The following is a 22544-nucleotide window of genomic DNA, read 5'->3' on the forward strand; positions in this document are numbered from 1 at the left end:
AAGCTCAGACTCATTCAGGAAGCTCCTCAGTGGTCCTGTGATAGAAGCACTGCAGGAGATGTGCATGCTGAGAAGAGGACTGTCCAAAAGACTCTCTGCTTAATACATCATGGGCCTGAATCATTAAGGAGGCAAAACCATGTTTCATTGGAGGGGGGAGTAAATGTAAAATGTGGGGACAGATTTATAGTTGGGGTAGGGCATGTCCTAGATCAACTTTCAATTTCAGTGTAAAACTAAAGCTATCAATTATTTGTGTCCTACATGAAAACACAGCCAGTGTTTTCCTTATCTGCAAAATAATAAACTAATTTGCACCCCTTGTATTGTAACATCGTTTGTCCAGGAGCTAACTTACTCCTTTTTTTTTTTGCCTTGCTCTCTGTAATGACTCAGGCCCCATATGTCATGCGACTGTGTTTATAACATATGAAGCTTACAATCACAATAAACTTGGCAAACTACAAATCATTGTAAGGAAAAATTAACAACTCCATAGAATATCTGACAGGTAACGAAAGTAACATATATTAAAAAAAACACCACAATCATTTATAATGGGATTGTTGCTTTAAAACTAGATTTGTCTATAATTCTGAAAAATGCATTTACCTATATTTTTCACCTTCTTTACTGAGTTATACCCATTGGTTGCTCACCGTGGAACAAGCGGTGGACATTAGTGCAATAAATAACACATTGTAATACATTGTTTTTGCAGGAAAAGGACAATCCAAGTTTCAACATGTCGAACATGACAATGACACTATTGAACCTGTTTGTTGCTGGTACAGATACTGTCAGCACCACCCTACGGCATGGTTGTCTCATAGTTCTAAAATATCCTGAAATACAAGGTAAATATTGAGCTAACCCTTTTGTTCTCTCTTGTACTTTCAAAATGTAACTTGCCAAAACGTCGACAGGCCTGGCATACCCTGGCTGCAGACTATGTTTTACAGTTGTAGCTGAAACTGTGTAGCTTCACCTATAGCAGCCACCTTTCCCGTCGAGACTGGTTATGCTCACTGGTACTCGGATGCCCCCAGGTCTTATGCTCAGAGTAGTATGAGTTTATGCTAACACGGCAGTGCACAGGTACAGGATGTAGCACACGGTGTAGCGGGAGGCCAGAGATCAGAGGACTGGACAGGGCAACAGAGAGGATGTCAGGTACAGGCAAAAGGTCAAGGTCACTGGCAGTGGCTCAGAATCTGGGTACAGGCAAAAAATCAGGGTCACAGGCAGTTGTTCAGAATCCGGATACAGGCAAAAGGTCATACACAGGTAATCAATCCAAGGTTTCAACACCAAACCCTTAAACAAGAACAGGAGCAGGCAGCAGTAATGGAACAGAACGCTATAGCCGGCAGTGAGGCTCAGACCTCGCTGCCTTAAATAGTACTAAGAGCCAATCAGGACAGAGGACAGGGCTGACAATCAGCCTCAGGAGGCTGCTTATTAATTACTAGTTAGAACTGGCATAGGTAATAACATAAACCAGGAAGCATGTATACAAATATAAATGAACCAGTTGAAATCATATCAGAGCTCCCCCTGGAGTTGGAGGATGTGCCTACACCCTCCTACATCTATGCCACAAGGATAATCCCAAAGAATAATAACAGAGCATAGAAACTAAAACACGTGCCCGGCTGCTAGATGACGCCAGGATACGTCGTACCGCCGTACCACATGTGGTGGGGTGAGAGCAAAAATGAGTGATGATTCCTCCATGAAACACCCTGCAGAGACCCATTGTCACACTTCTGGTATCACAAACAGAACCCAATAGCCAGATAGTTCTGAAATAAGCAGGATTTATTTTGATATATAAGTAATTATCAAGAGTCCAACAAGAAACGTCCAAAGCACCAACAAGATAAAGGTCTTGTAGAGGTATCCAGGAATTGTATTCCAAATCACTAGGGAGCAAGGTTCTGTGGAAGCATCTGTTTCAGACACAAGCACAATACTCAAGCAAAGGTTTCATAACAGGAAGTGCCTTTTCTTGGCCCAAACAGGAAATGAGATCCAAGATGGAATCTTCATGAGACAGTCCCGGCCATCTTGGATAAGAGCTATTGTAAGGGCAAGTTCATAACAGAGATCTAAGATGGAAACTTCATGAGGCAATCATGGCCATCTTGAATGAGGGCAAATCTAAGGGCAAGTACATAACACCCATCATGTGAAGTTCCTACAGGCTAATGTGATCTCCCCCCATTCGAACTGAGATCCACCACTGAAGACACCTCACCCCGGCTCCTCTAGTGGAACTACATAAGAGCAGAAGAAGGGGAGTGTACTTTCTCTTGGTTCCAGCAACAGTAACAACTCCATCCTAGGAACCAGTCCTACAGGTTTCCTGACATCCAGAGCCTTACACAGTTATGCCCTGTTTCTTTAGACACACACATGCATCCCCAGCTTCTTCAGGATGCATCGCTGCAAATATCAGTGATGCATATTTAAACACAGATGACACTTACCTGCTCTGGGAGCCCCGATGAAGTACCCCCCTCTGCTACAAACTCTTTTTACAATTTACCAGCAGCCTAGCGCTGCCAGTGAATGGAGGAAGTGATATGTGCATGTGCAGAGCACTTCCACGGATAAGGGATCCTGCAAAGCCATAGAGGCTTCAACTGGCTCCCATAGAAAATGGCAGGTAAGGCCATCCTGAGATGGCGTTACCTTGCTGCGAAAAGCAAAGCTTTTCAAAGCTTAATGAATTAGAGAGCTTCACAGGACTAATATATGGAATCAGCATTGAGAAACGTTAACTGGGTTATGGCAGGAAAAATCTTTGAATTTTCCTGCATTGAACCCTTCATTAAATATGCAATGGCCATTTTTCGACGAAAACAACTGTTTTTTTCTTAACTAAAACAACTGGGGTTTTTTACAATTTGTTTAACTGCTTATTAACATGCTGATTGCATGTTAATAAATAGACGCCTATGAATGCATTTTTGTGCTCCTCCAATTAGCAACTAGCTTCCATTGGCTGTATGTCAGTGCGGGGACCCTACTTTGTACAGCAAATGATCGGGCTCCATGTGGAATTACCCCACTAAAATACTCCTCTATGGATGGGAGGGTGGTTGGATAAATTTAACATTAAGGTGGAAAACCCTTTGACAACATGAATATATGTCTTTAGCACTACTCTAATGTATTCCAAAAAATAATTATTTATCCAGGCGGACACCATTGAACAAGCACATTTATAAGGTGGACTTGCATTAAACAAGTCAAGTAACAATATAGTTCTGTACAGAATTATAGACAGATGATGTAAGAAATTGATAATGCAGGTAGAATTTCAAAGGGCAGGATAAATAAAAATACATTTGATTTGAGATGAGAGACAACAATATGTATGGTTTAGTAGTAATGTAAAGCAAGGGAATTTTAGGCCAGTGATGAGATTAGGTAAAGATACAAATGAAGAGATGTACATAGATTAAAACAGTCAAGGTTCATCAAAGGGAGGTATGTCAGGATAGCTAGGTATCCAGTTGGGAAATGTGAGTGGGTGGGTGTGGGAGCTTCTGGTACTAGGATAATACTAGGAGGAAAGTATGTGAGATGCTTTAAATATATAAAGGGAGTAGATAAACCAGATAGGTTTAGATTTAGGCCAATGGATTAAATAAGTGACTCAAGTTATGCACTGTTGCAAAAAGAAAGGAGGATGGAGAAAAACAATGTTGTGGAAGGAGAGGATAATAATCAAAAATCATTTAGAAGAAGTTGCAGGCTTCTCTAATGTCTTTTAAGTACAAGATACAGTAATACTAACAGAAGTCCTCTTTTTCAGTGATTTTCGTAGCACATTCCAGAATCACATTATTTACACAAATTTATTATTTACTTTTCTGTATTAATTTTTTTTTATTTAGTTTTATTTTAACATATTCCAAAATTTACTTAATTTATTTCCAGCCAAGCTGCGCGAGGAAATAGACTGTGTGCTTGGTGAAAATCGCAGCCCAACCATTGAGGACCGGAGCAAGATGCCTTACATGAATGCTGTACTTCATGAGATCCAGAGATTCTGTGATATTCTCCCAATGAATCTTCCCCACTTAGCAACAAAAGACATAAATTTCAGGGGATACACCATACCTAAGGTGGGAAATTTTAAGAGTGTTAATAATTTAATCTGACTAGGAGTTGCCACTGATTTCTCTTGGGGCCCCAGAGTGAAAATGAGTTACAATAACATGAACCCTACTAGGAAGATTTTTCAAAAATGTTTTAGTATTATCTCCTAATCTAATGTGTTAGCATATCTTTTGTAATCTCTCAAACAATTGAGTTACAACCATTGGGTTATTCATTTAATACTCCAATGATGGAGAAAGGTGCTGACATTGGGACTTCAGATTACCCTAAGCACAAGAGTTTTGTCATGAGTGATCCATTCCTTATGTCTCTCACCACTCCACTCCGGGAATTGGATTCCTAGTGAGTTGCACTTTCTTGGCTCTCTAGCAATCCCAGACCTTATTTTGTCCTCACATGCTGCCACTAAGCTGGGAATCTTGTACATATGTATCTTCATTTTTGCTTAAATCCAGGCTTACGTCTACTCAGCATATATATTTCTTGCAACACATTCCAATCGCTACCTATCTGGATTGGTCATGGAGATGCATTGCAGTGTACATTGATCTATCGCACATCAACAATATCCATAACATAATACAAATTTAGGACTTATCCACATGGCTGTTATTTTTTTTTATGAGCTCCACACATCATTTTCTCTTAGCAACCTCCAAACCGCATGTATCACAGGTGTCCATGTTTAAACTCTAAGGTGGCAAGACAGAGAGATAAATGTATCTGTATGCCAAACTACGTCAAGTTTTCTTGATTTGTGTTCCTGTGGACCAGCCATTACACAATCTAACACAACAAACAACAGCGCTGATAACTGATGTACACAATCAATACACAACCAATCCGTGGGTAAGAAAATGCATATGAACACTTTATTAAAATAAACCATAAATTATGAAACACTGGCCAGTGGATAACAGCTGAACATATAGAAGGTCAAATGGACTGACTACATAGACCAACACCTCATACCCAGGAAAAAGCTCTGTGACATCCGTATTGAATCTGTAGCTGATAACGGCAATCCGGGTGAGGAATAAAATAGCGGCTGACACAATCGTGGCACCAGGTAAGTAGCAATGATATGGCTTGCAGAAATAGCAACCTCCAAAAATCCACTAGGGATGTAAACTGGGTCATGGAGCGGTGATATCCAGCGGCTCAGTGAGAATCCAAGTCGGCTGACGCGTTTCTTCACCTGCCTGGTGATTTCTTTCAGCTACAGATTCAATACGGATGTCACGGAGCTTTTGCCTGGGTATGAGGTGCGTGCGCATACAGACCATATTACGGGACTGAGTATCGGACCAGGTCTGTATTGCGCTTTCTGCTCAAGCAGTTTAGCGACTTTGATTCCTATTCCAGAGTGGCTGTTTTCCATTGTGGCATTAATGGCATAATCTCCTCCGCACTATATGTGCAAGAATTATTGAAGTGGTGTCCATTACTATTACGGTGTCAATTATTTTCCATCAACAGTGTGGACACACTCATCCTATTGCTCCACTTCTAACTTTTCTACTGGGTCATTGGACGTTAGAATTTCATTCATGTGGGATATACAGCCGGTTACCTCTTTAGGAGTGACCGATCGGAGTATTTACCTATTTTAGTATTGGTCTATGTAGTCGGTCCATTTGACCTTCTATATGTTCAGCTGTTATCCACTGGCCAGTGTTTCATAATTTATGGTTTATTTTAATTAAGTGTTCATATGCATTTTCTTACCCACGGATTGGTTGTGTATTGATTGTGTACATCAGTTATCAGTGCTGTTGTTTGTTGTGTTGTATTTTGCCTACTTGAGATCTCATTGATCTCTTCAGCTGCAGATACTGTTCTACACTTGATCTCCATTTTTATATCATCTCTCCTTGCGCCAGGGTTTTTTTTCATTGTTATTACACAATCTAAGTAGAGATATATGCTAAAGATAAGAGTGGTGTCAGTGTACTTTGCATAGGGATGAAATGTTGACGTTGCGACACACTGCAATAAAGAGGACATGCTCCTCTCCTTGCACGTTAGAGCAGTTTAGCACTGAAGATGCTGCATGTTCCTGACCTGACTTCCTTCTGTAGTTTTAGGATAATGGGATAGCAAGCATTAACAAATTATATTTCTCTTTGAAATTAATGTTTCCCAGTAATGTTAAACCATAAAAATGCATTGGGAAATGATTTGCTGAAATGTCTGGAATGTTTTCTTATGTTTTCACACTCATCCCTTGTAGGGGACAGATATATATCCATTGTTATGTTCTGTTCATCAAGACACCAAGCAGTTTGCAACACCCAACAAATTTAATCCTAACCATTTCTTGGACAACAATGGATGTTTTAAGAAGAACGACGCCTTCATGCCGTTCTCTGCAGGTACTAATGCCGGTAACTGGTGACAAACTATAATCTCATGTTCATGTCATTCTAAAGGAGTGAGATGCAGAAAAAGGAGTGAAATGCATACATCAATGATACATACAGTCATGGCCAAAAGTTTTGAGAATGACACAAATATTGTTTTTCACAAAGTTTGCCGCTTCAGTGTTTTTAGACCTTGTTGTCAGATGTTACTATGAAGTAAAATTACAAGCATTTCATAATCATCAAAGGCTTTTATTGGCAATTACATTAAGTTTATGTAAGAAGTCAATATTTGCAGTGTTTATCCTTCTTTTTGAAGACCTCTGCAATTCGCCCTGGTATGTTGTCAATCAGCTTCTGGGCCACATACTGACTGATGGCCGCCCATTCTTGCCTAATCAATGCTTGGAGTTTGTCAGAATTTCTAGATTTTTGTTTGTCCACCCGCCTCTTGAGGATTGACCACAAGTTCTCAATGGGATTAAGATCTGGAGAGTTTCCTGGCCATTGACCCAACATTTTGATGTTTTGATCCTCTGAGCCACTTAGTATACCTTCAGTATACCATAGCAACATCTAACAACAAGGTCTAAAAACACTGAAGCAACAAACTTTGTGAAAACCAATATTTGTATCATTCTCAAAAGTTTTGTCCATGACTGTATTATGACTCATTTACAAGCATTGCCTTTAGGTGCATAATTTACACTGAACTGCAGCAAGTAATCAGCAATTAGCTTTGATCTCTCTAGTGAAAGTTAGACAGTTAAACAAGACTGATTGGTTGCTATGGTTTTGTGAAATACTTGCACCTAAACAAGTTAGTAAATAAGCCCTTGTGTTTTTTGTGGGTCATTAGGTAGTCATTTGAAGCTTGAACAAATTGCATCATCACACTGTGCAACAAACCCATAAGGAGTTTGTTTTTGTGGTGAAAACAGGGTATCAGGCTACTTCTAGAAAAGTCCGCTTGGCATCCCCTATCGCTTGCATAGGTTATACTGATTCTCATGCATTATTTTATGTACATTTATGATTGCTTTATATTGTTATTAAATGTCACAAGGGGAGGTCTTTAGGCATCTCCTTAGCATATTCCCAAAAGAACCCACTTTCATTTGCCTTCACCAAGGTGCCAAGCCAACCGGTGCTAATACAAGCGTTTGATGTTGAATTTTGCGAGGCCACTCTTAATCGTGGTCAGTCATGTTGTGCCAGATATCCCCATAAGTCCAGAGTATGAAATCTCCCAAAAAGGCTATAAAGGGTTATATCTGGGAGAGGCTGAAAATGCCCTCATAGTAAGGTGATCATGTATCTTTGTCTTACAAAGTGGGGTACCTAATTTATCAGACAAAGAACTAGTAGACAGCCTGGAACCATACACCATAGAGGGCCTGCTGTGAATGAGAAGTATGGGGGAATGCTTGGATACCACCCCACAGATAATCAGGTCTCAATCTGGTGAGGAATTGGGATCCTATAGCAGCCCTGTTGAAGCCACAACATCATGGGAACCTCACTGGGAATAAAATGGGATTATCACCCTTTTCATGGTTATTTTCATATGTTAATTTCCCACCTCTGCACTGTCTGTAACTTCAACAATCTACCATTCCCTCTCTCTGGCCATGATCTACTCTGATTTCCTTCACTTCAAGTTAATTCTCTCCTCTTACAGTTCTGCCATTTCAGTTTCTAAACAGTCCTATTTCAAGGTTATAGTTTCCTCCCAATCTTTAAAACCCCATTGCCTCCTTCAATCCCCCCTGCCCCTGCCCCTCCGCACCTTGCTCTCTACTATCCACTTCCCTTCCAAAATAGAGTTTATTCGTAATAAATTCTCCCCCCATCAGTCTATTCTTTCCCCACTCCCTACCCACCTTGTCACCTCTTCCTCTGGGGATAATAGCTCCACCTGTCCCTCCACACTGCCTCCCATCTGCGATAGCCCACCCTCCTTCTCCTCTTTCACTACAGAATCTGTAGATGAAGTCCACACCCTTCTATGCTCCTCACACACCTCCACCTGCATCCTTGACCCTATCTCCTTTATTCTCCTCTGCTGCATCTCTCTCAAGGCTTGATTGCACCTCCTCAACCTATCCCTCTACTTTAGCACCTTCCTCTCCTTCTTCTCCTTCAAGCATAATCTCGTTTCCCTATGCTCAAAAAAACCCTTGCTTGACCAAACTTCTCAAACATGTTGTTTACAACTGTCTCACCTCCTTTTTCTCCTCTCATTCCTCCTTGACCCCCTTCAATCTGGCTTTAACTTACTCCACTCCACCTAAATATGTCCTCACTAAAGTCACTAACGACTTTCTCTCCACTAAATCTAAGAGACTCTTCTCCTTCTTTTTAACCTTCTCGACCTGCCTGCTGTTTTTGGTACGGTTGACACCCCCTTGTTTTTGCAAGCATTCCAATTTATAGGCCTCCATAAAACTATCCTCTCCTGATCCTCCCTTTACCTCACCAACCACTACTTTTTGGTCTCCACAACAGACCACACCTCCATTACCTGACTGTGTTCCTTAAAGATCAATTCTTGGACCTCTGCTCTTCTGCTTTAACACCTTCAGTCTTGGTGACCAAATCAGCTCTTTTGGTTTCCAGTACCACCTGTAATATGTTGACACACAAATATATCTATTCTTGACTGACCTCTCCCATTGCTTTATCTCTCATGTCTCCTGCAGTCTCTCACCCATCCCAGTTTAGATCACCAGCATTTTCTGAAGTCATGGAAGCTACCAAATCTTATTCAGTCTATTATAATTTCTCACCTTCATTACTGTAACCTTCTCTACTCTGACCTAGCCTATTTCTGCCTTGCCCATTTTCAGTCTTTCCTAAATGCTGGTGTCCACATTATATTTATCTGCCACTGATCTACCTCTGCTGTCCCTCTCTGCCAGCCACTACACTGGCTCCATGTGTATTACAGAATTAAACTCTACCCCTAAAAAGCCATCAACTAATCTTTCTTCCCTACATATTCAACTCCATCATTCCCCAAATTTCTTCCCACCTCAGGGACTTCACGCCTCACTACTGGAATAATCTCCCACTCAGATTAGCCTATACTCTCCAACACTTCAAGTGTGCCTTTAAACCTTATTTCTTTATTCATGCTTAATATCTTTACTCTTAAATGCTTTGCCTCTGCTACCACCTTTTTGTGTCCAAACCTCCCTTAAAGGTTTAAGTTTTCATGAGAAGGGCTCTCTTTCCTTGTGTTCTCCTTCTACTACTGCATCATCCTGTGTTCCTCTTGGCCTGCTTCCCTAGCCCTGTTTTCTTGAGTCGAGGCTTACTTCATGTTGGACATTACCATAACTGTTACTCACTATCCTGTAAATAGTTTGATCTGCATTGCTAAGTTAACTGTGTATACTATGTTAATTAGTAAATGTCTGGTCTATCTATAATTATGTTCAATAATGTATTTTATGATGTATTATGAATCATTGCTGTCTGTGTATTGTTTACCACTGTAAATTTCATGTACGGTGCTGCATAACTTTTGTGGCACCTTTATAAATAAAAGATAATAATAATAATAATAACAGTACTGACAAGGAGTTGTATCCTGCTTGGTGAGTGTGGATCGTGTCAAGTATTTGGACTTCTAGCCTCCATGACCTCTGTTGTGCTGAGAGCCTGCCAAAAGCAGGGAGACAGTGGGCTTTGTCCTTACCACCTTGATAGAGGAGTGAATGATGTGGCTGAGCAGCCAAGATGTCACTTTGAGTCAACAAATCCCCTTCATAGATATGGTTAGTCTTTGGTGTAGTGGGGTTGAACCCATTGGTACTATTTCCATTGTCATTTCTGTCTTGTATTTTTACAATAAAAACACCTTTTTTTTTTGCTTAAGTGATTTCTGTATCCACAGTTATTGGGTAGACTGGTACTTAAGGCTGCCTCCGGCAAACCAGCCTGCTGGAGTAGAAAAATGGGTAACATTAGCCCAATATCCTCAGTATTTAATGACACAGTTATTGACTGGTTGATTGGAATTGGACATGTGAATAAAAGTGAGGTAGCAGAAGAGGATTGTGTATGAAATATGCAAAAGGTATAAGAAGGTAAAGAGCCAGTATAGTACATTAAAAATTTTTACATAATAGTTCGGGAGGGAGATGTCAGGTGCTATGTATACACATCACAAACTGTTTCTTGTGTTAATTTTGGGAGAAAAACTAAACTAATATTAGTTCTACATTAAATGTGTGTAAGTTATGGTGCCTCTATGCTAGTATACCTGCAATTCTTCTGAAAGTTGTTGAGACAAAGTTGCTGTGTTTAACAATTTGCTTGAATGCTGACTTTGGTCAAAGTGGATCATTGATTGTACAGTTGTAAATATCTGTTTGTAGTATTCCCCTAATTTTTTTATTCTTCTTTTATTCTTCTTTCATTCTTCTTTCATTAGGTAAGCGGATGTGTCTCGGAGAAGGTTTGGCTCGGATGGAGCTGTTTATTTTCTTCACAACCATCTTGCAGAACTTTAAACTGACCTCACAAACACAATTCACAGAGAAAGACATCATGCCCAAAATGACTGGATTTGGAAATGTCCCCATATCCTACCGGATGTCCTTTATCCCTCGTGTTCTTTAATAGATATACAATACATAAGTGCCATGACCTTAAAAATTCACTTGCACTTCCAATGCTTTCTTTAATAAAGAATAATTTCCCTAGATCTTTGTATAATTCAATTTTGGTAGCATTATCAGGTTATGTCACTTCATGTCAGGGTAGAGCCCACCTCATCCCCTCCCTCTTTAAATTGAGAACAGGTTCATTAACTAAAAAAAAAACGAAATAATCAGGAACTAAAAATACAGTACAAATTAGCTATACAATATTTAAAATGTTGCAGGAAAATCAGTTCATAAATAAACTGAGGTCTTCTGCCTCTGCATAGAAGTCACTATAGAACCTCAAAACAAACCAGCAACAACAACAGATATAAAGTGCTAGTTCTCTGTCTGCCCAATTTTACAAGAATAAATCTATTATTACATTCAGTAGATAAAGCAAACAATCTAATAATTCATATGTAGATTTACATATGAATCCCTTATCCCTTAGATTGTACGCTCTTCTGAGCAGGGCCATCTCTCCTCCTGTTTCCACCACTTCTAACTCTGCTCTCCAGCTACTTAGCCCTCCTCCTCGAGGGTCCTCCACCCCATGTCCACTCTCGCTCCCTCCTCCCCCCTGGGGGTATCCCTGTCTTCCGTGCCCTCCTGCTTCGGCCCCGTCGTTTGCGGATCCTCCCTCCCCCTTCCCCGCCCTCTCTAGCTGTGTGAGTTTACTGAGTTGCTGTGCTTACTGTTTACTGTACTGTGCTGTCTCCCATTGTATTGTAATTTGTTTGTCTCTGTACGGCGCTGCGAACGCCTTGTGGCGCCTTATAAATAAATAATAATAATATGTATACGAGAATTAAAAATCATAAATATCACTCATAGATAAAGAAAATCACTAAGAATCTTTGAATGTAAAAATACCATCACTCATAGAAGCAGATTGTGCTGCAATATCCTGATATAAAGTAGGGATGTGCACCAGCGACTTTTGAGGTCTCGTGTTTTGTGTTTTGGATCCGGATTTTCGTTATTTTTGAGGTTCGGATTTGTCTCGCAAAACACTTGACGAAAGGTCTCGGTTCGGATTTAAGGTATTGGATTCGGATTTTTTTTGAAAAAAACATAAAAAGTTTAAAAATCAAGTTTTTGGGCTTATTTTCACTCCTAGGCTATTATTAACCTCAATAACATTCAATAACAAGCATTTCCACTAATTTACAGTGTATTGTGAACACCTCACAATATAGTTATTAGTCCAAAACGTTGCAACAAGGTATCTTTCTGGACTGCGTAGAGGAGTGGGTCACCACAATATCTTAAAAACCCTGAACTTTTATGATTCGCACCAATAATTGTACCTGGACTGCGTAGAGGAGTGGGTCACCACAATATCTTAAAAACCCTGAACTTTTATGATTCGCACCAATAATTGTACCTGGACTGCGTAGAGGAGTGGGTCACCACAATATCTTAAAAACCCTGAACTTTTATGATTCGCACCAATAATTGTACCTGGACTGCGTAGAGGAGTGGGTCACCACAATATCTTAAAAACCCTGAACTTTTATGATTCGCACCAATAATTGTACCTGGACTGCGTAGAGGAGTGGGTCACCACAATATCTTAAAAACCCTGAACTTTTATGATTCACACCAATAATTGTACCTGGACTGCGTAGAGGAGTGGGTCACCACAATATCTTAAAAACCCTGAACTTTTATGATTCGCACCAATAATTGTACCTGGACTGCGTAGAGGAGTGGGTCACCACAATATCTTAAAAACCCTGAACTTTTATGATGCGCACCAATAATTGTACCTGGACTGCGTAGAGGAGTGGGTCACCACAATATCTTAAAAACCCTGAACTTTTATGATTCGCACCAATAATTGTACCTGGACTGCGTAGAGGAGTGGGTCACCACAATATATTAAAAACCCTGAACTTTTATGATTCGCACCAATAATTGTACCTGGACTGCGTAGAGGAGTGGGTCACCACAATATCTTAAAAACCCTGAACTTTTATGATTCGCACCAATAATTGTACCTGGACTGCGTAGAGGAGTGGGTCACAACAATATCTTAAAAACCCTGAACTTTTATGATTCGCACCAATAATTGTACCTGGACTGCGTAGAGGAGTGGGTCACCACAATATATTAAAAACCCTGAACTTTTATGATTCGCACCAATAATTGTACCTGGACTGCGTAGAGGAGTGGGTCACCACAATATCTTAAAAACCCTGAACTTTTATGATTCGCACCAATAATTGTACCTGGACTGCGTAGAGGAGTGGGTCACCACAATATCTTAAAAACCCTGAACTTTTATGATTCGCACCAATAATTGTACCTGGACTGCGTAGAGGAGTGGGTCACCACAATATATTAAAAACCCTGAACTTTTATGATTCGCACCAATAATTGTACCTGGACTGCGTAGAGGAGTGGGTCACCACAATATCTTAAAAACCCTGAACTTTTATGATTCGCACCAATAATTGTACCTGGACTGCGTAGAGGAGTGGGTCACCACAATATCTTAAAAACCCTGAACTTTTATGATTCGCACCAATAATTGTACCTGGACTGCGTAGAGGAGTGGGTCACCACAATATCTTAAAAACCCTGAACTTTTATGATTCGCACCAATAATTGTACCTGGACTGCGTAGAGGAGTGGGTCACCACAATATCTTAAAAACCCTGAACTTTTATGATTCGCACCAATAAATGTACCTGGACTGCGTAGAGGAGTGGGTCACCACAAGATATATTAAAAACCCTGAACTTTTATGATTCGCACCAATAAATGTACCTGGACTGCGTAGAGGAGTGGGTCACCACAATATCTATTAAAAACCCTGAACTTTTATGAATCGCACCAATAAATGTACCTGGACTGCGTATAGGAGTGGGTCACCACAAGATATCTTAAAAACCCTGAACTTTTATGAATCGCACCAATAAATGTACCTGGACTGCGTAGAGGAGTGGGTCACCACAATATATATTAAAAACCCTGAACTTTTATGATTCGCACCAATAAATGTATCTGGACTGCGTAGAGGAGTGGGCACTGGGCACCACAATAAAATATATAAAAAACCTTCAACAGATCTGCATTACACTACACATACGGCTGCTCCTCCATCCTCTCCATCATATACATGTTGGAGTTTTAGCGTGTGACAACCTCTTGTTTTTGATAATGTCAGTGCATTTGGAATATTTTTCAATTTGCCCCACACCACTGAATGTACTTTATCTATGATACGCAATACGCATCTATCTATCTTGACTGCGTAGTGTGGTGGCCCCGGTACACAATTTGGTACCGAGGCCACAATATAATTAAAAAACCCTCCACGTGTCGGAATTCCACCAAACAAGTATCTGGACTGCATAGTGGGGTGGCCCCGGTACCCAATTTGATACCGGGGCCACAATACCTCCTCCAAACATGCTACAGACAATTCGTCATTGAGAGACCCCAGACAGACAGGGTCGAAGTGTTATTGTTTGACTTTGTAAACCCAAAAAAATGTCCCTGTTGCACTTGCACATAGTCGTGCAATGAAGACTGACTTTTTCATTTAAAGGCACGATCTTTAAAGTGTCAGAAAGAGAGAGAAGACACAGGAGAGGAGAGTTGTAGCTGGGGACCTGGGGTGGAAGCTCCCAGGCTCCCCCAGCATTGCCTGGAAGTCTGAGCGTGGTGACTGAGCCAGGGCAAGGAATGTGTGCCCTGGATGAGGGGGAGAACTCCATGCCACTATAGTGAACCCAAGAGAGAGGGGGACACTGCACATGGAAGAGGCCCTGGAGTGAGGGCTGCTACAAGAGGCATGGTAGCTGTAGTGTCAGATCCTGAGGCTGAGAGTACACAGAGTGACGTGTCAGAGCACAGGAGACATTATCCCCGCAGAGGAGGGATGAGCTGCAGTTGAGAGGTATGTTGTTGAAATAGGACATGCACACTTTAACAAACCAATCATTTCAGCGACAGGGCCTACCAAACAACTTTGACTGAAATGATTGGTTTGTTTGGGCCCCCACACCAAAAAAGCTATTCATCTCTCCCTGTACAGACTAAACAGGCTCTACTGAGGCAAGATGTCGTCCTCATCCTCAACCTCTGATTCCTCTCCCCCTACAGTGTGTACTTCCTCCTCATCACACATTATCAATTCGTCCCCGCTGGACTCCACAACCACAGGTCCCTCTGTAGTATCTGGAGGGCAGTGCTGTACTTCATTGAGGAATTGATTATTCATTTTTATAAACATCATTTTTTCAACGTTGTGAGGAAGCAACCTCCTTCGCCGCTCACTGACCAGGTTCCCCGCTGCACTAAAAACTCTTTCCGAGTACACACTGGAGGGGGGACAACTCAGGTAAAATAGAGCCAGTTTGTACAGGGGCTTCCAAACTGCCTTTTTTTCCTGCCAGTAACAATATGGACTGTCTGACATGTCTACTTGGATGGTGTCAGCAAAGTAATCATCCACAATTTTTTCTATTGTGACAGCATCCAATGCAGCGAGAGTAGACATGTCTGCAATGGTTGGCAGGTCCTTCAGTCCGGACCAGATGTTATCAGCATCCCCGCCAGTGCCTCTTTTGGGAAAACTGAGCTTTTTCCTCGCAGCCATAGATGTGGAAGAAAATGAGGGTGGAGCTGTTGGCATGTCACGGTCCTCTTCAGAGGACAATCTCCTGACCAGCAGGTCTTTGCACCGCTGTAGATTTGTGTCCGCCGGAAACAGAGACACAACATACGCTTTAAACCGAGGATCGAGCACGGTGGCCAGAATGTATTCCTCTGACTTTAAAAGAGTGACCACCCTCGGATCCTGGCAAAGCGTACGAAGGGCTACATCCACAAGAGCTACATGCTTGCTGTAATCGCAATGGCTTACCAGCTCCTCCCTCACTTTCTCCAGCTGCTTCTGCAACAGCCTGATCAGGGGAATGACCTGACTCAAGCTGGCAGTGTCGGAACTGACTTCTCGTGTGGCAAGTTCAAATGGCTGCAGAACCTTGCACAACACGGAAATCAGTCTCCACTGCGCTTGACTCAGGCGCATCCCCACTCCTTTGCCTATGTCGTAGGTGGCTGTGTAGGCCTGAATGGCCTTTTGCTGCTCCTCCATCCTCTGCAGCATATAGAGGGTGGAGTTCCAGCGCGTCACAACCTCTTGTTTGAGGTGATGGCAGGGCAGGTTAAAGCTTTTTTGATGTGCCTCTAGTCTGCGGTAGGCACTGGCTGAATGCCGAAAGTGTCCAGCAATTTTGCGGGCCACCGCAAGCATCTCCTGCACACCCCTGTCACTCTTGAGGTAATGCTGCACCACCAAATTAATGGTGTGGGCAAAACATGGGACGTGCTGGAAATTGCCCATATTTAATGCCCGCACAATGTTACTGGCATTGTCTGACACCACATATCCCCATGAGAGTCTAAGTGGGGTAAGCCACTGGGAGATAATTTCCCTCATTTTCTCTAATATGTTGTCAGCGTTGTGCCTCTTATTAAAGCCTGTAATGCACAATGTTGCCTGCCTTTGCATGAGCAGCCATTTTGTAGATGCTGCTACTGATGCAGCTGTTGCTGTTGCTGCGGAAGGGGATGCATCTACCCAGTGGGCTGTCACAGTCATATAGTCCTTCGTTTGCCCAGAACCACTTGTCCACATGTCCGTGGTTAAGTGGACAGTGGGTACAACCGCATTTTTAAGAGCACTGAGGACACTTGATCGTACTTCTCTGTACATTTTTGGTATCGCCTGCCTAGTGAAGTGGAATCTCGAGGGGATTTGGTACCGGGGACACAATACCTCCATCAACCCTCTAAATCCCACTCCACTGATGGCGGACACCGGGCGCACGTCTAACACCAACATTGCAGTTACAGCCGCAGTTATACGCTTTGCAATAGGGTGACTACTATCGTATTTGGTGGTCATGGCAAACGACTGTTGGACGGTCAATTGTTTGGTGAAAGACTTAGCGGTCTTACGACTTCCCCTCTGGGAAGATGACCGACTAACAGCAGCAACAGCAGCAGTGGCAGTAGTAGGCGTACCGCTGCAGGATTCCTCGGATGAATCCCGTATTGAGGAGGACTCAGTCTGGCTGCTGACTTGGGCTGCAGGACTGAATCTGATGGAGATTGTGGAGGAAGTTGACGAGGAGGGTGTTGCTGGTGTGTATCCAACTGGACCACGGGATTTAGGTGTCCCTGTACCGATGAGGGTCCTAGCCCCAGTTCCTGAACTAACCACTGAACTATGAAGGTTATTCAGGTGACGTATAAGGGAGGATGTTCCTAGGTGGGCAAGATCCTTACCCCTGCTTATTTGAGCTTTACATAAGCTACATATTGCCATACATTGGTTGTCTGGATTTGGATAAAAATAACTCCAGACCGAAGAGGTGCATTTTTTGGTCTTCTGACCAGGCATGACGATGGGCTTTTTCATCCCATGGACATCAGCTGTTTCCCCCCCTGGTGCCTCATTTACAATAACCACATCACCATCCTCATCATCAAGTTCCTCCACAGCGCCAGCTACATCATCAATAGCCTCCTCCCGAGCCACCTCTTCCCGTACAGTGATGGGAAGGTCAGGCTTGACAACCACCAACACCCTTGGACTCGCCTTGGGGATTTGTGATAATTTCTCTTTAGAAGGCAGAGTTGTTTGCTGTTTTGTTGCTGACAGCATAACTCTCTTCAATTTTTTGTAGGGGGGGGGAGGAGGAGGAGGGCTAAGATCCGTGGGTGAAGCTGAACCACTAGTCATGAACACGGGCCAGGGCCTAAGCCGTTCCTTGCCACTCCGTGTCGTAAATGGCATATTGGCAACTTTACGTTTCTCCTCAGATGATTTTAAGTTTCTCTTTTTGCTACTTTTTCTTAACTTGGGCTTTTTGGATTTTACATGCCCGGTACTACGAGATTGGGCATCGGGCTTGGAAGACGACGTTGATGGCATTTCATCGTCTATGTCATGACTAGTGGCAGCAGCTTCAGCATTAGGAGGAAGTGGGTCTTGATCTTTCCCTACTTTATCCTCCAAATTTTTGGTCTCCATTATATGTAGCACAAGATACTGCAGAATGTGTGAACTTGGTAATATTGCAGTACCAATGGACTTATAATGCTGGATTGGTTTTGCAAATTTGGTTATAATTATTATATATTTTTTTTTTTTTTAAATTTTTTATTTTTTTTTACTTTTTTTTTATTTTTTAAAAACTTGGGAATAATGGGGAAATAACTATGCCCTTAGAAGCACAGAGCACAGGACACAGCACCACTGGACTGAACAGGATACGGCACAGGACCCAGCAGCACTACGGAACTCAGCAGGACAGAGCACAGGACACAGCACCACTGGACTGATACTGCAGAATGTGTAAACTTTGTAATATTGCAGTACCACTGGACTTTTACTGCTGAATGTGTGAACTTGGTAATATTGCAGTACCAATGGGCTTATACTGCAGGATTGGTTGTGAAAATTTTGTGGTAATTAAAAAATATTAAAGTAGTTTTTGGTATTTTTTAAAAAAACTTTTTTTTATTTTTTTAAACACAGGGGAATATTGGGGAAATAACTATGCCCTTAGAAGCACAGAGCACAGGACACAGCACCACTGGACTGAACAGGACACAGCACAGGACCCAGCAGCACCACTGACCTCAGAAGGACAGAGCACAGCACACAGCACCACTGGACTGATACTGCAGAACACAGCACAGCACAGCACAGCACAGCACAGCACAGCACAGCACAGCACTAAACAGCACAGCACAGCACTAAACAGCACAGAACTAAACAGCACAGAACTAAACAGCACAGAACTAAACAGCACAGAACTAAACAGCACAGAACTAAACAGCACAGAGGACCACCTAACACACCCTCCCTCTACCCTGATCAATGCCCGAGTGAAGATGGCGGCGACTAGCGGGGAATTTATAGGATCCGAGTATCGCGAGATCCGACAACGGGATTATGAGTCAGAGCCTCAGTTTCACTTTTGAATTTGGCGCCAATACCCGGATCTGTCTCGGATCCGACTCGGATCCGCAACGTTCGGGTGGGCTCGGATTTCAGAAATCCGAGTGCGCTCATCCCTAATATAAAGCACTACATATGTGCGGGTTCACCCAGTTCATTAAGCAAAAGAGTCACTCTGTTCCAGTGCTCACCAAAAAAAAATTCCTTAACACTCAAACTTCAAAATCATATAGGCATTTTATGCACTTACTCAGATATACAAAATTAATTGTTTGATTGTGCAAAGCATGTTACCCCTCTATCCCTATTTTCTTTACCCTAATCTGTGTGTATTTTTGAATTTTTTTAAAAGAAAATTTAAAAGAAAGATAGGGACATTTATAGGGACAAATCTTTAAAACTTTAGCATAACACAATTGTTTCTGTACTTGTCATTAGCACCATGACATACCTAGTGTACAAATACACAGGCAATTCATCACAATTATTTTGGGAACCATGGCTATTCATTTGTCATTGGAACCTCCATTAAATTAAATTCAATTTCCTGCAGCTCCTACGCAGCAAACATAAAAAAACTTGGCTGCACCACTAACCACACCTGAGAAGTCCAAAAATCCCCATCCCAACGGTAAAATCATGATGGGGTGAAGACTTCATCGTATAACAAATACAGTCGATAATTCAATACTAGACAGTGTGATGACTGCCAATGCTCCACTGCCTACAGCCTTACAAATAAGTTCCAAGAAAGCTTCTAATTAACAAAATGCAAGCCACGTATCATCTAAAAGGCCAGCGCCTGTTGCAAGACATCAGTTTACAAAAAAAAAAAATATGAAGACATGGTTAATATGTTAATGGCTAAATGTGTAATATGTGTTGAAGAACCCAACTTATGGAAAGGCATTATAGTCTCCTTTGGGGGGAAAAAACACAAGACGGCAGAAGGAAGTTCAAATAATAAAAGCATACCTGTCCATTGTACAACTATTGATGTTGTCCTTGCTGATGGTGATAAGAATTATGATGTACGTGATGATTGTCATGGAACTGAAATTGGATCTCATGACAATTCTCAAGAATCTTTTCCACTGCCTCTACCTGACCATTTTGCACATCCTTTCCACTACCCACACCTCATCTCACAATCTCTGAAGGTGCATCAGGAGTGACCACAACGAGAGAGAGGTACTATAGCTTGTTTTAACTGAAAACAAAGGGATGAACAAATGTTTTAAATCTGTTCCTGGAAAATTTGCCTCATTGTGCATTTGGCTGCAGGTTTTGTACCTGTATTTTTGGCCAAATTTGACCTCAAGTGTTTCCATCATAACCACATCACAGAGCAGAAAAAATAACCAACATATCTCTATTGATAGACTATACATTCAATGAAATGCCACTTTACAAATATAGTGTGAAATGGCCCCTCTGCAGGATGGTGAAGCAAAAACTGAACTTGAACACAATATTGTAGGCAATTCAAACCTCTGCAAATAGAACTGTTACACTGAAAAATTCATCACAATGTATCACAACTGGAACTAGTTTTGTGATCCCTTCTTTAGTTATAAGATGGGAACTAAAGCTAGTATGTTTTTTTTTGTGGGGAAAAAGGATGCAGGAGCTAGATTGTTTATTTCAAGCCAGCAGACCAGGAACTGATATATAATTGGCAGGATAGAGTAATTGCATGTTTGTTAACCAAGAACCTCTTTTTTCCACAAATTACTTTGTTTTCAATTTTCTATTGCAGTGTTTACAGATTTCCTTGTTTTAGCCTATAAATATGTTCTTGGTTATTCTAGCTATGATCCTGTCCTTGTGTAACGAATATATGTATTCACTGAGTAGCAACACTTGTGATTTATTTAAAGTAAGAGTGTGTGTTTATATGTTTTTAAGAGAGCTCCAGATATTTTATTTTGCCATCTCCCATATGTGAACGCACAAAACGCTGGAAGTAATGGTCTGGGCTCGGGACTCTTTCTTCACACTCCTTTGGAAAATGAGCAGGACCTTACCCCCCTCTCCTCCCCACTACCACTAGGATTATTCGGCACTCTCTGCATATAATAAACTCTAGTGGACACAAGGACAAATAAAAGTAACTAGGAAAGACAGAAGGCAGTAACTAGCACAGGAAGAAATAAACAATTATAGAAGAAGCAGAAGTTGAGGAATATTCTATTGGGACATAGGAATAGGACAGACAAATAAGTCACAGCAGAAAAGACAATACAATTATAACGGGGTGTCAGGTATAGCTCCTACTTTTTCTTCTTACAGTGGGAATGGACACCTATAGTGTCGGCAGTGCATGACCCATTGTCTAGCAACAGGATGTCATTTCCGGGTTACCGGACTGGCCTGTGTATAGATGGTTTCCCGTTACTAGGCAATGGAATGCAACCTTCAAAAGCTTATTGTCAGTCAGTGAGACATCACTGAGACATCACTGACTGCTGAAAATTAACTAATTCAATAGACTATTTAAGGCTGACTCTGGCACTGGATCACTTCCTGCCTAGTTCTGTTCCTGGTTCCTGCTGTACTTGTACCCTTGTACTTTCCATGTTTCCGAGTAGATTGTTCCTGGCCATTCTTATATTTAGCAAATCTGTTTTCATTGCTTCCTGGCGTTGACCTCTGCTACCTTGGCCATTCTTCTGCTTCACGTTTCTGCTTCTTTTGGATCTCCTGGTACTGACCCGGGCTCTACACTACTCTCTCTTCGTGACTCCAACTACCGCGCTAGTGACTGGTTCTGAGTGCTGCTTCCTGCACGTTCTACACAGCTAAAACCAAACCTCCTTGTTGGGGGTCCCTGGTGAACACCTGGGGCATGTTAGACTCCGCACATCTTTGCACAGTAGCGTCAACTGCTAGCAGGAGTACATCCACCATTTCAGTGTGATCATGTCAGCTATGCCTTGTTAACTTATTTATATTAATTTTCTCATGTTTATCAATTTATATGTTAATGTTACCATGTATGATAATATATTCCCAATCTGATATGGCTAATTTTTAAGTTAGGGGCATAAGGTGTCCTAGTTAATAAATTATTTGACCAATGAGAGACAACAAATCTCTATATGTCTTGTTAGATTAATGTGATTGGATATAGAATTAATCAAAAATGTAATCAGGCAATTTATAGATCTATATGGTTCATCACTCTTCTGTATTCCAATGATTTGCAGAATAACAACAAGTAGCTGATGACTCTATATATAAATTGGTATATGACATTATTTCAATTAACTCCTTAATGAAAGTAAAGAAAAAAAGAAAAAACAATAATCAAGATGTGCAGGATTTGTGTCCACTGTATTTACAGCAGTAAGATAAATAATACAAATTGAAAAGGTTAAAGACTAAATGTCACAAGACACA

General features: G+C 41.5%; 1 protein-coding gene across 1 annotated transcript in view; it reads left to right on the plus strand.

The window, feature by feature from the left end:
• The window catches only part of LOC142102244 (cytochrome P450 2G1-like), a 31220-nt gene extending 19241 nt beyond the window's left edge, over positions 1 to 11979 (plus strand). Inside the window, exons 6-9 of the mRNA XM_075186979.1 lie at positions 722 to 857; positions 3952 to 4139; positions 6368 to 6509; positions 10939 to 11979. Of these exons, the coding sequence (XP_075043080.1) occupies positions 722 to 857; positions 3952 to 4139; positions 6368 to 6509; positions 10939 to 11126 (654 nt within the window). The 3' untranslated portion in view covers positions 11127 to 11979. The remainder of the gene's footprint in view (positions 1 to 721; positions 858 to 3951; positions 4140 to 6367; positions 6510 to 10938) is intronic.
• The last annotated feature ends 10565 nt before the right edge of the window (positions 11980 to 22544 follow it).

This window comes from Mixophyes fleayi, chromosome 9, assembly GCF_038048845.1.
Source record: "Mixophyes fleayi isolate aMixFle1 chromosome 9, aMixFle1.hap1, whole genome shotgun sequence".
Lineage (NCBI taxonomy): Eukaryota > Metazoa > Chordata > Amphibia > Anura > Limnodynastidae > Mixophyes > Mixophyes fleayi.